The sequence below is a fragment of the Gossypium arboreum genome, chromosome 3, assembly GCF_025698485.1.
Source record: "Gossypium arboreum isolate Shixiya-1 chromosome 3, ASM2569848v2, whole genome shotgun sequence".
NCBI lineage: Eukaryota > Viridiplantae > Streptophyta > Magnoliopsida > Malvales > Malvaceae > Gossypium > Gossypium arboreum.
In genome coordinates, this window is record NC_069072.1 from 138,115,183 (window position 1) to 138,132,985 (window position 17,803).

Here is a 17,803-nt window from a genome sequence, read left to right on the forward strand (position 1 = left end):
ATATGTGATTTGCCTAAATAAGAGTGTTGATATGTTTATTGAGAATCGTTCTCAAAGTACCTTATCATAATAGAGCGCTATTATTTTATTTTCTCTTCATTAAAAATTATTTTACAAACATAATATTTAAACATCGATTTGTAACGTCTGATTTATCGTATATATTATGCGTCATGTTTTTAATAAAAGGAATTGGATCATTGATATTTAATCTAAGACTTTGTTGGTTAAAAGGAAAATAATTGGATTAAAAATGTTTTAATAAAGAATTCTTTCAATTTTGGAACACTTTTAATTAAAATTCATTACGTATAAGATAGTATGTATTTTAAAAATATTTCTCAAAGTTATGATCGGAATTTGGAAATAATAAAATTAAGGGTATAAGAGAAAAGCTTAATATTCTCTTCAAATGAATAAAACAGACAAAAATCGAGAATGAAAAATCAGGATCAAAATTTCTAAGTACAACTTTATAAGTTATATAAATTCTAAATTTATAATTAGGACAAAATGCAACTCAAATTACAATCTCAATACATGAAAAAGTTTAGAAAATATTAAACATACCGCATTAAGTCTGAATAACATACCCCAGCAATATGCCGAAGAAAGGTGAAAAACAGAAAAATGCTTGATACAAAACATCTCGAGCTGAACTTGAGGATTACTATAATTTATTTAAGGGTAAATGGATTATGAAGGTCTCTTAGATTACATTTCACCCCCTTTAATAAAAAAAAAAGGATAAATTAGTTCCTGTGTAGTAAATCAAAGAGTAAATTAGTTTTTTCTGTTAAAAAAGTAATTCATTTTTACTATTTAAAACTAACATAGTTGACAAAATAACCAGACAGTTATACATAACACGTACAACTTGTGTTGACATACATGGACTAATTTTTAATAATAGAAATGAATAAAACTTTTAAAAGAAGAACAAATTTGTTCTTGAATCTAACGTGTAAGACCTAATTTGCCCATTTTTCACTAATTTACCTTTATTTATGTAGTTACATAAAAGAGTGAACATCTAATAAATCTAGAATTCGAACTATAACATCTACAGCCTTTTCTCAATTTCGAATCGACCCAGAAAAGGAAGTCCCTGATGGAATGTAGTTTTAGAACACTACATTTGGCCAGTAACCACATTTCAACAGTTGAAATATTCAGGTAACATGTGCTACATAGTTGTCCCCTATGTTACTCAGAATCTTCATTTTCTCTAAAACTAGGCATATATTCGAATACCGATGTTGAAAAATGATGAGATACAAAAAGATAACAATATAAACGTACCTGTATTCAACACTCACCGTCAAGTCTGGTAACATGTGTATTTTACCCTGATTTACTTTTACTGATACGGGGTAGAATTTATGCTGTTCAATTAAGCTACTATATTTTGATAGGAAAACAATTTCTATCGTCTGATCATCGATGCTAGTCTAAGCTAGTCTAAACACAATACAAGCCGATCAGTAAGGAAAACTAAAATACTACTACAAGAGCTTGAACTGGTAATTACCGTGCATTTACGAGAAGTGAGCTTTTTCTTGATGCGAACCGTTGTCATTTCGAAGAAATGCTGTGACAGACTCTGGCAGGGTACTTATTATCAATCCTTTTGATTCCATGATACCAAACAACAAAACTGCCCAGAGTCCTTCTATCACTGATTCATATTGTTCGTAAATGAAGAATGCAGTGAAGGCAAAAACCAGAACTGCATTACAGATTATTTCCGAAGTCAGTATCACACGATGAAACAATATAATTACCCCTTTAAACAAAAAGTAATATAGTTACTTACTGATGCCAACAAGAACAGCCAAGGAAAACGATACAATCCACTTGAACAAATAAAGGAAAGCCACAACCTGTATAAGTTACATGCATATGTCAGTATTTGTATGGACCTATGCATAGCTCATATGGTTATAATCAATCAAAAAATTTCAGGTTGCTTCAAGTCAAAGTTTGGAACAGATCCACATTAAGTTTGCAGTAAAGTTTATGTATGTCAGGCTATAAAGAAGCTAACCCCTCAGTTAGATTCAAAATATTTGACAGGGAAACCAATTTCGTCGATGAGTGCTTATAATAAGGAGATGGACAGTTGTAACTCAATAACCCGATAACATTATTACATTTATTTAAAACCTAAGATGCAATGGGAAATTATAGTGGCACATTTTGCAAAACAATGAAGTACCAGAATGCACCTGGATACAAAATTTCAACTGAAATAAATGAGGGTTTCAAGGGTGGCATATGAGGTCGGACCGTCGGAGATTTCGGGTAGAAGTACTATGTAGGGCCTTGTTATAAGAGTGAGATTGCATTTTGCCCCCTCTATAGAAAAAAGGACAAATTAGCCTCTGCAAATTAGATCAAAGAGAAAACCGGTCCTTCCGTAAAATATTCCATTCATTTCTGCCATTAGCTAATTTGCCCACTTTTTAAAGTAGAAAGGGGCAAAATAATCCAACTCTCAGTACAGGGGCGTCCATGATACTTTTACTGAGATTACGTGTTTGACATGTTCAAGAATGAAAAGTTTAAAAAGTAAAAGAAACTATAAAAGAAAGCATGAAACCGTAAACACACTGCCATCAAAATACAAACCTTGAAAAACCTGCTCCAATCCTCTCCCTTGGCCAACAATCGGATACTACAAACTACTCTATTCCACATATAAGATATGGATCTGATTGAATTTTTCATGTCTGAGTTTTGGATTTCAAAACAAGATGAAGGTATGTTTTGAACAGCAAAACCACATCTGTCGCAAAGGCAATCATAATTAAGACAGAAAAATATATTTCAATAATACGATATTCAGCAAGTTACTGAATAAAAAATAGAACTGCAGATTTTATAAGCTAATAGTAGGAATGTAAATACTGTAAGAGAAAATTGGTTCAGGTAGGTGTCCCAATTGTTTCAAGGGGGAAAAGGGCGTGGCATCTAATAAACTAGCTTACCAGACAGGAAGAAAGCCCGATTGGGTCATGTTGATGGAAATGGTAAAAGTGAACCAAGGGAAACATGATTAGTACTTTAGAACATTTCTTTAACTATTTAAAAAGAAATTCTAAAGGAAAACAAGCAATCAAACCCCATCTCTGTATTGGTAATGACATTCCCGAAGCTGGGGTATATGCAAAAACAAGGAAATGGAAAAGAAGAGAGTTAATGGAAAGAGTATCTTAATCAAAAGAATTTGGCATCGAACATGGACACTGGAAAACAAAAAGTGAAAGAGGTCCAAAGAGGACCATGGAACTGGTTCACATTCCAGATTGAATCAATCGATGAGTAAAAACAGGGAACTACAACAAATTGACCTGGTGAACTGCAATGAAAGAACCAAGGGATGTAATTAGCAATACTCACATATCTGATGCTAAAATACCGTATCCATAAAGAATGGCTGTAACTAGCAGCAGAAGCTGGGCTGCAGATGAGGTAAAAGTTTTTCCACAGAAAAAGAACCAGTAAAATGCCAAAGCCAGTATAAGGAAGCACATAAATGTTCTCCTTTCATCCCTCCACAGCAGGACATCTGCAACTGAATCGAAGTAATTCAAGGTCACTATATGGAGAAAATTGCACTATCATGCCTCATTTATTTATAAGAGCCTATTTGGATACATCTATCTATATGCTATAACACAGTGTTTGATTGAGCTTTGGTATCAAATGACACCAACTCGGTAAAATTACTAAAAGTTTAAATAAACTATTATTAATAAAATAAAAATCAAAGATATTTTTTTCTTTTAAAATTTTTAAGAAAACATATATTTAGAAAAACCCTAACCACATCTTATGACTGCTAAAAACAACACATAATAGATTAAAAAATAAATGTAACACTCAGGTATGGAGTGCATCCAGAGAAACGATGCTGACTCAAGTGTTCAAATAGTGACCAATTGATGCATCTTGTTTTATGCCTCCATCTGATTGTACAGTTTGAAATGAAATGTTGCCTCGGCTTAGGCTTAAAGCTGAAGTCAAGATAGACTATGCAGCCTGTAGGCTACAATTACAACCTCAAAGACCTTCACCAACTTTAGAAGAAAGAATCATTTTAACTATTCAATCCCATAGTACAATCTCATGGCATAGCATGACATGCTCAAAATTAGTACGCAAAAGTAAATCTACAAACTGACTAATCATGTGCTCAATTGTTGAAAGGACCCTACAAATTCTTTGGCTAAGCATAAACTTCAGAGAAATAGCTATGCAATACCATTATTGAAATCTGCATAAAAAACATATAATAGAATACCTATCCCGCTGCCTAGCAGCTTCTCTGCTTTGGATTGCTCATCAAAATTGCCGAATCTCATAAAAGATGAGTCTTTAGATAAATGAGAGAATGATGCAACTGTTAACTTGATACCATCCTGCATTATCGGCAACAAAAATAAAAAAGGTAAGTCAAACTTTCAGATAAAAAAGTTGTAGTCACCCTAGTGGATCTTTGAAAACTACTTTATGTGATTGATGTGGTCACGAGATGACAAAAACGATCTTCAGATAAACCATTCTATGAGCTCAATTCAATTTCTCAAAGGTATAACAAAATGTAACATGAACGGGAAAAAGTGTAATAGAGAATGAAAATTTTCTTTCCATTTATCAACTTAAGGAAGAAAAGGATAAGGCGTAAAGGACAAAAGCAGCTATTAGTTTCTATAAGAAAATTCTACACCCAACAGCCATTCCTTTGCTTCAAAAATTCCTCCAGCTTTCAAATTTAGCAAAGCAATGAGGATACCCAATTCCACCAAGTTCCATTCATCCTAGTGTTCAGTTCATGAAAATAAGCTGAATTAACCTAAACTCTAGCTAACTTCCCACCAAAGATATGTTCATGTGTCAACTTATGAGTTATAACCACTCAATCCCTTAGAAGCGGAGACAACAATTAGTGCTTCTACTCTATAAAGATGAATATTATTCAGAAATACCAAGAGATGAAAAATATATGTTCAGATATTGAAAAGTATGTTGAATACACTAAGTTTAAACTTTGGCTAGTCAACTGATTTTTTTTTCTATTTTTGTAAAAGTCCTAATAAATCATGAAAAACTAACAGCTAACAGAGGATCTGGAAATATTCTGTATAAAATAGGGATGCCAAAAGAAAAGACAGATGACAAGAATATTACATGTTACAAAAGAATGGATTTACATATAAGGAAAAACAGCAGAAACTTACTTCTAGTGAGACAACAGGTGAGTATCCAAGATGCTTTTGAGCTGCGGAGCAGTCAAAAGTTCTGTTACGTGAAGCTAACTGAACAATGTAATGAGGTGACACGGAATATCTATACATTCTGTAGCTCAACTTGTCGTGTATGTATTGACTAAGTATGACTACATAGGAAACCATCCAAGTAGGAACTTTTATGAACGGTCTGTAATGCAATAGACAATGCCAGTTAGGAGAATACTAAAGGTGACAAAAAAGAAAATAAAAGGGAAAAGGGATTTTGTAATTGCTTCAGCAGCCAATTTAGCAGAATGAAAAAAGGTACATAAATTGTCAACCAAAAGAAAAGAGAATTCAGAGAAGGAAGTCAAACAGGACACTAAAACATAAACCAGCAGATTTTGTATATCATATTAGTAGGATTCCACTTCCAAACAAGAAAGAACATCCATTCCTACACTAAAATTCTTGCATCTAATGGTATGCCAAAATCTAGCAGTATTTGTGCTGATGAATTGGCAATGAAAAACATATTTCAAATTTCAAAGACCAAAGGACAGGATCCAAATAAGGAACAAGGCTTCATAAAATGATCACAGTTTCTTTGTTCCCTCCTCTGGCCCATGATAACCGTCTTAGTAACACAAGTAAATTATGAACAAAAAATGTAACACAATTAAATATATTACATGTCACAATCATGTTAGTTTGATGAATCTACAGCATAGTAACCTACCACGAATCAGTACGATATCGCAGACTTTCACACATTGGAAAACCAGCATGCTTTACCTTTGATACCCTAAGCCTTCAAGTATGAGAGATATAAATTCCCAGAACATTATAGGCTCGAGATTTGTAATGAAAAAAGCCTGCATATTGAGAACATCTCCCTTAGACATAGTTTTAATATTAATTAAAATATGAGAGAACTTTACATATCTTTCAAACTTAAGGAGTACCTTTCCAGCCACCGAGACTACCCGAGAATCTATAGTTTCTGCAGCACAGATATGAGCATGAGCAACATTCTCAACATAGGTAAAGTCAGACATATTTCCACCACTTCCTGTAATGAACTGAAATGAGAGCTGTTACTATAAAAAGGATTAATAGAAATACTACATATTCCATCATAATATAAAGTAAACATAGATTTTCCAAAAAAAACAAAAAGCAAGACATAATATAATTTTAGAAACAGACAACTAGCTGCACATTCCCAAAAGGCATAAATGATCTGGGATGCAAAAAGGATCTTACTTGAGTTAAATCAAACATGGGAAATTAGGACTAAAAGTAAAGAGGTTCATAAACACACATTGCCGTATTTCACTTTTAGCCTATACTTTGATAATCAATGTAGAAATATATAACAGTAAGAATTTTAAAATAATCAAGATAATAGTAAAACTACAGCTCTTCACAAATAAAGCGAAGTTAAGATTGTTCACAAACCTTTGCCAAACCGAATTTGGATAGATTCGCTAGCAAAGGCACAAATTGTGTTTCACCAGATCCAAAGACATTGCTAGGGCGAAGTACACATGTTTGAAGACCGCCAATATTGTTAGCTACCCTAATTAGTCCTTCCGCTTGAAACTTAAGGTCAACTGTCATATCCTTAAACTTTAGGGGCGCATCAACAAACAAAAGGACAATTAGCAAACAGATGAAAACTCAAAACCCAAAATAGTTTTATCATATTGAAGCAATATGAAACATACTTTCCCTGGATAAGTGAAGGACTCATCACCATTAAGTATATCTTGTGAACCATCAAAAACAACATCTGCAGAACTATTGTATACAAGTCGCTTAACTTTGCTTTCCCGGCATGCATTAATGACATTTTTTGCACCTGAAAATATTGTCAACGCAATGGTATGATTTTAAAATATAGTATATAGTTATAAATCTCATCAAAAGAGGCAAACAAGAAAGGCCCATTACCTTGAACTATGATCATGTAGCAATTACAGAAATCATGTGCGTCTAAATCAGTCGGTTCCATGTAAAATACAACATCTGCACCTGTAGTTACTGCAAGAGGTGTATTGTCAGAACAGAGCCAATTTCTCAAACATTTCCAAAGTTGCAATGATATTTTAAAACTGAAGATGACATAAAAATGCAACATATGTGAATTAAATTTATTTCCTTTCTGTCTCAGCATACGCTTCAGTTCCTTAACAAAAAAAAAAAATTCAGATACTAATTTCTTTTATCTATTTTTCTCGCAAACAAACAGAAACAAATGCATCCAGTAGGTCTATCTTCCTTGTTTAGCTTGCAAAGGGTGAAAATAAAAAAGATTGATAAAACTAACATTTTCAACTCTCAAACATTTTTTCATGGCGTCTCACTAACTAACTTATGTGTATCCCTAATTTTCTAAGATCTCCAGCTAAAGTTAAAGCCATCTCTGAGGTAACAACAAAAAGCCTCTATTTCAATTAATGTAAATCTAATACTATTTTAACAATCGCTTTTTCAACTCACGTTCATTTCCAGAGACAAAACAAACAAGTTTTAAGTCGAAAGCAAAAAAGCATATTTTTAAATATATATATATGATTTTACTTTTATAGAGACCGATTATGCTATAACGGATATGACCTGTCAATCATTTGTTCATTTACGATCAACTATGAGTTTTATTTGACTTCACTGCAACTTCTTTAGAAAGCAAAAATCAACAATCAACAAAAATGCTAAGCGGAAACTCCATTCTCAGTTAAACTAACTTTAAATCGCCTTAAATAGATAACTGATCGAGCTCTCTTTCCTAGCATTTCTCCAGTATCTCCATCGGAAATGCTTATATGTTTAAAGAGGTATATACACACATGCGGATCAATACACACATGCGAATATTGATCGTATATCTACTTTACTTTTTTACCTTTGACGATTTGAGAAGTATCGAGAACATCGACGTGGCAAAAGGAGGCTTGACCAGAACTGATAGCATCAGAGAGGAGAGAATCTGAACCAGAGGAAGAATCGGGCAGCAGCGAGTGAGATGATGAGTCAGCAACTCGGACGATCCAGCCTCCGAGTCGCAGTAACCTGTTGACTAACGTTCTTCCTATGAATCCTCGACCTCCTAGAACAACGCACGTCCGAGTTTCGCTCCAACCTCCACGCGCCACGTCATACGCGGCCGCCTTCTCCGCCATTTCCTCTCCTTTTTCTTTTTTTTCCCCTTTTTTATCAGCAAAAAATGGGGATCGTCGATGTTATCGATTAGTGTGCGGAAAATTGATAAATATTATGGGCGTTGTGAATAAAAAAGCTGTTTGGCGGGGCGAAACGTTGATTTAATTATTATTCTTTCCCCTTCTCAAAGTGAAGGAAAATTAATAGGACTAATTCTTATTTTAGTCCCTCTACTGTACTGAAATTTGGTATTTAATTTCACTATCACGAGTTTGACATTTTTTTAATTTGTTATCTGTGTTTTTTTGTCCAATGTGATACTTATATTTCGTGAATATTGTACATTTTGGAATTTAAATATTATTATGTTAATTTTTAGTATTTAATTTGGATTTAAAATTTGATTTGACGAGAGTTAATTGTTAATTTTAAGTTTAAGTTCTCATGATTTTGTTAATATACTAATTTTAGTGGTAAAAGTATGTGGGAAGCCCTTCTATTGAGGGGTGGATTGCATTTCGACCCTATACTAAAAAATGGGTAAATTAACCTTTATACCATTTGAAATTTTGAAACGTGAAAATTAACCCTTTATCAAAATGATATTTTAGCTATATTTTAGGGACTAAAATAAGAATTAACCATTTAAATTAACATTCCACATCATCATTTTACAGATGAAATTTAACGGAAGGGTTAATTTGCATGTTTTAAAATGTATAAGGACTAATTTATCTATTTTTTCAATAAAAGAGCCAAAATGCAATTTGCCTCCAAGTACAGGAGCTTCTCTGGTACTTTTACCTGATCTTAGCTTAATTTGATGAAAGTTAATAGTTAATATTATTAGCTATAATTTTTCTTTAAAAAATCTCTAGAACTCGAAATTTAATTGTTAATATTATTAGTTAAATTATATTTTTTTTTGGTATCCACCAAAAGTAGATGGTTTGTCACTGAACCACTAGTGAGTGAAAAAGTACTTGCGTTAAGAGTATTTGGTTAACACCAATCTCGAGTTTGATCCGTAAAAAATCCTTTAAACCTTACCAATTATCAGAAAAGGACTAAATTTTAAATTCCAAAATAATAGAGGATTAAAACCAAAATTAGACCATAATAAATCTTATGTAACTAATATTTTGGTTGAAAGGAAAAAAAGTGGGGTAGTGACTAGTGGCCAGTGGGTGGTGGGGACCAGAAATCGGGTGAGAAGGTCCATGGGGCGTCAGATACATGGGCGCTTTCAGGTGAAAATTACAGCTCCCACTAAACTTCATTTGTCACCTACTGGCTACTATTTGTCTTCCTAAATTCTTTCCAAATTTTTCTTTAAATATGATGATATAAATATTACATAAATATGACATAACTTATAAATAAAAAAATTAATATGTATGATAAACATGGTGATTAAAGTATTGATTTGCTTGTTTAATACGGGTTTAAACCGTATTATCCCGTTTTATCTTTAATATTGAATAAAATTTGATTAAAAAAAATATTGATTAAAACTTCTGCTCTAAGTGGTAGATATAGTGGTAAGGCATATTAAAATTTCAAAAATAGAATGCAAGTTCTAACTTTAATGATGATATAGTTGAAAATGATAATCATAAATCCTTAATATAGACTGTAAAACGAACATGAATGATAAACAAATAAATAAATAAACCACATATATTATACACATATGGCGAGACTTAGACCTAAGTACTCAAGGGACTTAAGCTATTCACTTTAACCATATATATTAACAGTTAAAATATGCTCTAAGTTTTTATACTTTTTCGTATTTTTAGAATTTAATTTTCTACTTTTATTTCTTAAAATTTAGTTTCTTTCCTTTTTTAATTTTAAAAAATCTAAGTCCAATTACTAAGGTTTTCAAAAATCAAATCGATCAAGCCACCTGTTCGCTAGTCCAATTGGTTCATCCAATTTAATTAAATAAATTATTTCAAAATTTCAAAATAAAAAGATTAAAAGAATAAAAAATATGGATCAATTGTTTATTGGCTTAATTCATTTAAAGCCTTTCTTTGAATCAATACATTTAAGAAAAAAGAAACTCAGTCACTAATCCTCTACGTTTTGTAAGCCCTCAATCGGTTTAAAACCTACCACTGAATCAATACATCTAACAAAAGAAGTCTAATCACCAATCTTTACCATTTTGTAAGCCCATTAAAAGGGTAGATGATGGCCACGAGTTTTAAAGTTATTTCATACTCAAGGCGAGGATTAAACCCTAAATCATTGTTTAAAGTAGAAGAAATACTTACCATGTCACCTAACCCCGTGGTTATTCAACCTAAATTTTAAAATCTTTACTTTGTCGTCTTTTACTCAAATATGAAAACTATATCAAGATTTCAGAGTTTGGGTTAATCAAAAGCTGTGCAGATTAATATTTTTTTTTCTTTTTTTTGGTATGATTTGATTAGAATGCAATTGTTTTGTGGTTTCAGTGTTTGGGTTAACAGAAAGCTTTGTATTTAAAAAAAAACCTTAACACATATAGTTTCTGTTTGAAGATAAATCATCTTTTCATAAATCAAAGCGCTTTTAAAAACACAGTGCAACTAAACTATTAAGTTGGAAAATAAATAAATGGAAAACAAGAATAATTAAGAAATTTATCTCAATGTCTAGATAGAGGAGGAAACTGAAGAAAAGTTTGGAACCTAGATCTAGCATTTTTTTTATGTTATTTAATATGGGGATTTAAAGGATTAACTTAAAAATTTCGTAATTTTTAAAGGGATTATAAGATAATTTTTCTTTTTCTTTTTGCAAACCCAGTCAACAAACTACCGCATAACCATTTTGATTAATTTTTCTAACAGCAATAAATAAATTGATAAAAAATTTAAAATAACCAAAAACTGAACGATGCTATTTTAAAAATCTTCCTATAATTTACTAATTTTGATTAAATCAATATGAAATAACAATTTATATTTAAATTATCAATAAATTCTCTAAAATTCATCTTTTAAACTATCCTTATCTTTATAAAAATATATTAAAATCCGACTCAATCAATTCAAACCTAAACTCGACCGATTAACCTAATTTATTAACAAAAACACAACTTAAACTTCTTCAATCACACCTAAATTAATTCAAACTTAAAAATAGCGCAAATAAATAACCTACTATGGAAGTGATAAAAATCCAAACTGATCTATACCAATAATAATTCAACCCAAAAATCCCAAACCTAAAACACAAATAAACTCAATGAATCAGATTCAAAATGATCCAAACTTGAAACTTACATGACCAAAAAACCTGAAATTTTTAAAACTTCAAATTAACATGATCTAAATTGACCTAACTCAAAACCAATCAACCTAATCAATTAAACTTATTGGACCATAAAACAAATCAATTCGATCTCCAATCCGATTTTGGGATTTTAATGTTAAACAATTACATGTATATAAGAGGCAAAGGAATAAAAAATTGTTATGAGGAAATAAGCAAAATAATATTTTGAGATTAGCTCAAGAGAATTTCGAAAGAACCAAAAAGAAAAATCAAAGCATATGAACATTGGTAAACATTTGTGGTTTTTTATTTCACATATGGAAGAGCTAACATCACCTATACACATACAGAAATGATGTCTAAACAAGCCCTAGAAATTATCCTTTGCTTGACGAATGACACCCAGTGCTTCAGCCGCATTTGCATTGGCCGGAATATTTAATGCCTGCCTGATTTCTGTGCTCGATGTTCGAAGGAACGGATTACACGCCTTCTCTTTTTTCAGCGTAGTTGGAATCTGAAAAACAGCAGATTGTTAGTTGATGCTACATTATTGGGCAATTCGGGGGAGCTTGCTCGACTCGTATGGATCTAGTTGAGCCAACGGTCAAACACAGTTGCATAAATAACTAAAAAAAGATTATTAAACCGTTTCAACCTATTCAATTACTGGTTTTTGTCTTAGTTTTTTTTTTTATTTTTACTGGTTTCAAGCAGTTTTTGATTCAATCAGTTCAACCCTTTGTTTGGATCAGTATACTGGTCAATTATCGGTCCAATTAATTCGACTGACCAATCCAGTCATGTTACAAGCACACTAGTCACATCATTAAATCTTCACGAAATCCAAGTTCAATTACTAAAGTATACCTAATTACTAAGTTCAATGACCAAAAATTATATTATCCCTATCTAAAACAATTGACATGACTAGTTTAGGGCTGAACAACATATAACCCGATCAACAAAGGAAAACCCATGTTATCGAAGGTAAGAAGACGCAAATAGCAGTGTGACGATGTCCTTAAACACATGTATGAAATAGGCATTTACATAAATGCATTAAGAAGAACAAATGCCCCAAAGCTCGGTGAAACAAATCATTATCGGTTTGTTCGACAAATTTTATGATCTAGTCCTTGAAAGGTATATTGAACAAAAAAGAAATCCTTAAAAGGTATGAGAAATCAGCTAAGAAAGACAAACTATAGAAATTACCGTAGGCAACCCTTTGTTGCGAAGGTGAGTTACATGCGCTGCATACGACTGAAGTGCTTCGTTCTTGGGTTCTATCGACAATGCAAATTTCGAATTACTCTGCCAAAACAGGTACGTTATATGGTTAGTGCCTTTCTGAATTCCGCGTGGGGAAAACTGAAGGGTTCAATTGAAAAGATTAATAGACTAACCAAAGTATATTCGTGACCACAATATATATTTGTATCATCAGGCAGAGACATGATCCTCTGAAGGGAAGAAAGCATCTGCCGGGTAGAATTCAGCCGTTAAGATATGTTTTGATAATAACACAGATGATTCACCAGAATATGAAAGTTTGTGATATATGGCACCAGAATTTTACATTTGTTTCACATTTAATTCTATGTTACTTTCACTTATCCGGACTCTTCATTTTTCCTAACCTACGTATGATAGTCATGTCTAATGCCAGATATAGGTGCGGGGATACTGGATCAACCCCCAAATACATGGAAAACTTGAAAAATATCGAACATACCGACATTCGATACTAACAGCCAAGTCCAAATAGCCCTTTAGGGTATCCACCGTTAACTAAGATATCGTAAATTTTAGATGTCAAAGAAGATACCTGTTCCGGGGTTCCTTCGAAAAGCTTGCCACATGATAAGCTGAACAATGTGTCCCCGGTAAATATTGCTGCAGAACTTGGAAAATAGAAGCTGATATGGCCTGCATGACATGTTTCAATTTAATAATAACAATAAATACTAATAAACTATGTTACTCCAGCTCTTCATTTTTCTTTAAGTACTTGTGATGCTTGGATTTGATGCATATATGAACATTAGTATGATGAGATATGACCCTCCAAAGACATGAAAAACTTTTAAAAAACGAAAATACCCTGGTTGGACATATATACATATCCAACACTCACGACCAAGTCCGAGTAATATAGCTAATAAAGAGAAAAGGGGGATTGAGAAGGTACAAGCTACCACAAAGCGGAGACCAGAATATGACTGCTGTAAGTTCATACATTATTCAGTTGAATTTCAGATAAAATGGGTAATGAATCTAACCTCGGGTATGACCAGGAGTTTCAATGACATGCACCTCATGACCCGCAAACATCCACTTGTCCCCATCATTTAGAACAATATCAATTCCAGGGATCCTATCCTTGTCTATTCCCGAACCAATAACCTACACGAAGAACAACAGTTATTAATACTATCATTATCCCGGTCATGATATACAAAATCCATAATTCAAATGCCTTTCCAAACAATTGAAACCCATATATATGTCACTGTCTAAAGACCGTTAATAAGCTTCACTTGCACATGCATTGTAAATAAACCTGTCTATAGGCCAGGCTGGGATATGGCTCACTTTACTTGCCAAGCCCAGCTGATACCCTGTTCTGTACCTTGCTTTCACAGACTACAAATGGATATTCCAGTCGAGTTTATGATTTTAATGTCTGATAGGAGCTGAAAAGATGACTGAACCAAGAGATACCAATTTTCATACCTTTGCTCCATACCTTGCTTTCAGCTCTGCATTCCCACCAGTATGATCGTGATGGTGATGGGTATTCAATATATAATTCAAGTTCCGGTTTTTCCGACTCAAAGCATCGATAATGGGCATAGCTATTGAAGGATCAACGACTCCAACCGTGCCTGTGTCCACGTCGTGTAAAAGATATGCATAGTTGTCTCTAAGACATGGTACCTGCAAAAAACAATGAGTTGACAAAATGAAGGTGAACAAACAATCACGAAAACAAAACAAGTAAAAAGATTATTAAAACGGAACATTTTAAACACGAGAAATATTAAAAGAGGTGTGCTCACCAATTCAATTTGCAATGAGGAAGACACGTTGGTGACACTACAAAACTCCGCGACCCTAAGAGAACGACTTGCCCCGCGCAAGGTTTTGAGGGGCATCGATAATAAGCGCAAGCCATACTCGAGACCCTTTCTTATGCAAAGTTGCCTCAAGCCTGGCCAAACACAAAGCCCACTCCTCACCTAAAACATTCGAAAATAGGCTTTCAAATATAACCATAAACCAACATATAATCAAGACAAAAGTTCCTGCAATAACAATCAAATACAAAATCACATAAAATTATTTCAAATTATAATCATGATTGCAAACCACCAATTCATATACGGATATCTACATACATACAAGACAAGCAAATGTATAGAGAGAAAGCAGGTTCGTATCAAAGTCAAGACTTGTGGGAAATGATTCATATCATGCAACTTTGTTATAGGGCTCGGATCCTACATCGGGAAGTATGAGATTTCCTTAAAAGGGTTTATATGGACCTAGACTCTCTCACCCTAATAGCTACATACATACAAGACAAGTAAATGTATAGAGAGAAAGCAGCAAGTTCGTATCAAAGTCAAGGCTTTAGTTTAATGACTTGTGGGAAGTGATTCATATCATGCAACTCTGTTATAGGGCTCAGATCGGAACATACATTGGAAAGTACGGGATTTCCTTAGAAGGGTTTATATGGACCTATACTTTCACACCCTAATATCTAGCTTTTTGGGTATGGTTCTCCAAAGATCCATATCAATTGGTATCGAAACTTCACATCATAGGTGAAATCAGTATTGTAGCATTGCAAACCTAGACCACATAACATAGCTGGTGACATCATGCAACTCTGTTATAGGGCTTGGATCCTACATTGGAAAGTAGGGGATTTCCTTAAAAGGTTTATATGGACCTACTCTCTCTCGCCCTAATATCTAGCTTTTTTGGTATGGTTCTCTGGAGATCCATATCAATTGGTATCAAAGCTTCCCGTATAGGTGAAATCGGTATTGTAGCATTGCAAACCTAGACCACATAACATAGCTGGTGATATAGGTAATATAGCGTAAGCCTGAGGCTCGAGAAAAACAAAAACTAATGGAAAGTCACTTGAGGCTCGTATCTGACATTGGTATTGCAATGCTTACCCTAAACCAGATAAAGCCATCGCAAAACCAACCTCGGAACCGGGACTGCCGAGCATGGTGAATTGTTATGTATCTAAGTACAAGGAATGGGACTTAGATCCCACCTTAATAAGTTCTCTTTTTTAAAGTGCATCATATGAAATTCAGATAATGGAAACACTAACTATAAATCACAACATATTGAACAAGATTCATATCAACATACAGTGACAAAACAAGTTTCAAGTGTTCATACAAGGCAAAACCAGTTAAAATCATATGAACCCTAATTTGGGAAAAAAAAAACAGATGGCTAAAAATGGCATAAAAAGAGCAAATTATACATCACAAAAGCCAAAACCCAGATTTCCCATCAAGCTAAAACTAGTCCAACACCCATTTCTTCGATTAGCCATAAAAGGAAATGTCATTTTTCTCAAATTGGGTATAAAAAAAAATCAGATCTTTGCTATTATATTTCATTATATTTTCAGTTTCCTTCCTAAAAAAATTCAAATTCAAGGATTAAAAAAAGGGAAAATGAAAATGAAAAAAGGAAGAAGAAAACAAACCCTTGAACAAGGAAAGGAGGCCATAGCAGATGAAGCTTTAGAGAGCATTTGCATTTCTCTCTCTTTTTTCTCCTTCTAAAAATGGATTCTCCTTTAGAGAAAGCTTTCTCTTTTTAGAGAGAGATACAGCGTATGTACATTGTGGGCTGTCACTTGTCAATAAAATGTCTGTTTTTTGTTGAGTGAAACACATGAAAAAAGATTTATTTTGAGGAAAAACATAGATTTTCATTATTGAGTAAATTGTACTCAATATCATTAATTAATTAAAAAATTTACGTTTTGATCACTTAATTTAAAAAAATTATAAAACGGTCACTAAATTATTTAAAAATTTTCATTTAAGTTATTAAACTATATGAAAATTTTCATTTAAGTTACCAGATTGTTATTTTTTTTTAAAGTTCAGCTAACGAACTCTAAACTATGATTTAACGATTTGTACGATGAATCAGTAGTTCAATACCCATTGATAAGTAAAAAAACATACTTTAGATCCAAATCGAGTTGACGATCAATAACGGAGATCAGAGAAGAAATCTATTTGAATTTTGATTCATAGATTCATAACGTTCAAAGTTGTTTCATGAAAAAAACTGAATTGTAAAAAAGAAGGGGAAGAGAGCTTTCGATTTGTGCAAGCGGTGCAAGCAAAAAATGCCATACAACATCGATTTTAATAGCCCTATGACTTAATTAAAAAATTTCAAACAATTTAATGATTATTTTGTAATTTTTTGAAGTTAAATGATCAAAAAGTAAACATACTAACAATTTAGTGACCTCGGTTATAGTTTACCCCAAACTATTGATTTTCAAAGATTTTGAGAAAAAAATATTGATTATGTGATATTATTGAGATATTCTATGATTGTTTTATATTATTCAATTTTTATTTTATTTAACATCAGGTAAAATAAATGGTATTTATTATTAAAAATTTGTCAATTTCGCCTTTACTTTCTAAAGTAATAGGAATAAATTAAATTAAAACATTTTTTCTACTAGGTATAAATAAAATTTAATCAAATTGTAAAGCAAAGTTTTTTTAAAAAAATTTGTGGATATTAAAAACTATTAATTTATTTTGAAATAAATAAATTTATTAGTAAAAAGTAAATTTTGATCATTTTTTATTTTACGAGAGAAAAATTCTATTTTTTTAAAAAGAGAGACTAAGAAAATATTTTGTTAAATAAATATTTTTTATTTTTAAATTTTCCCACCTTTTTTTCAATTTTCATCGCCTTGACACTTTTGATAGAATATATAATATAAAGGAACGCTTTCTATATATATTTATTATAGTTATTATATATTACTTTAATTTTATAAATTTAATTATTTATTGTTATTTAGTTATTTAGTTATTTTTAAT

At 32.3% G+C, this 17,803-nt stretch overlaps 2 protein-coding genes across 4 annotated transcripts; both read right to left on the reverse strand.

The window, feature by feature from the left end:
- Nucleotides 1-1,222: 1,222 nt before the first annotated feature.
- Nucleotides 1,223-8,572, reverse strand: LOC108476304 (3beta-hydroxysteroid-dehydrogenase/decarboxylase). Of its 2 annotated transcripts, none has more exons than XM_017778479.2 (12): nucleotides 8,143-8,572; nucleotides 7,191-7,280; nucleotides 6,965-7,098; nucleotides 6,696-6,866; nucleotides 6,200-6,316; nucleotides 6,030-6,109; nucleotides 5,244-5,442; nucleotides 4,307-4,424; nucleotides 3,403-3,571; nucleotides 2,632-2,788; nucleotides 1,817-1,883; nucleotides 1,223-1,729 (listed from the first exon to the last, which is right to left on the reverse strand). In XM_017778479.2, the coding sequence occupies exons 1-12, from the start codon at nucleotides 8,417-8,419 to the stop codon at nucleotides 1,539-1,541; spliced, it is 1,770 nt and encodes a 589-aa protein (XP_017633968.1). In that variant the 5' UTR covers nucleotides 8,420-8,572; the 3' UTR covers nucleotides 1,223-1,538. The 2 variants fall into 2 exon arrangements, with proteins under 2 accessions (XP_017633968.1, XP_017633967.1); XM_017778478.2 differs by having other exon boundaries at nucleotides 3,403-3,577.
- A 3,200-nt stretch (nucleotides 8,573-11,772) lies between these two features.
- Nucleotides 11,773-16,624, reverse strand: LOC108474527 (probable hydroxyacylglutathione hydrolase 2, chloroplastic). 2 transcript variants are annotated; one of them, XM_017776477.2, is made up of 8 exons: nucleotides 16,426-16,624; nucleotides 14,741-14,920; nucleotides 14,415-14,618; nucleotides 13,961-14,084; nucleotides 13,507-13,607; nucleotides 13,085-13,159; nucleotides 12,894-12,992; nucleotides 11,773-12,192 (listed from the first exon to the last, which is right to left on the reverse strand). In XM_017776477.2, the coding sequence occupies exons 1-8, from the start codon at nucleotides 16,477-16,479 to the stop codon at nucleotides 12,046-12,048; spliced, it is 984 nt and encodes a 327-aa protein (XP_017631966.1). In that variant the 5' UTR covers nucleotides 16,480-16,624; the 3' UTR covers nucleotides 11,773-12,045. The 2 variants fall into 2 exon arrangements, with proteins under 2 accessions (XP_017631966.1, XP_052882035.1); XM_053026075.1 differs by having other exon boundaries at nucleotides 14,741-14,986; nucleotides 16,426-16,575.
- Between the last annotated feature and the right edge of the window lie 1,179 nt (nucleotides 16,625-17,803).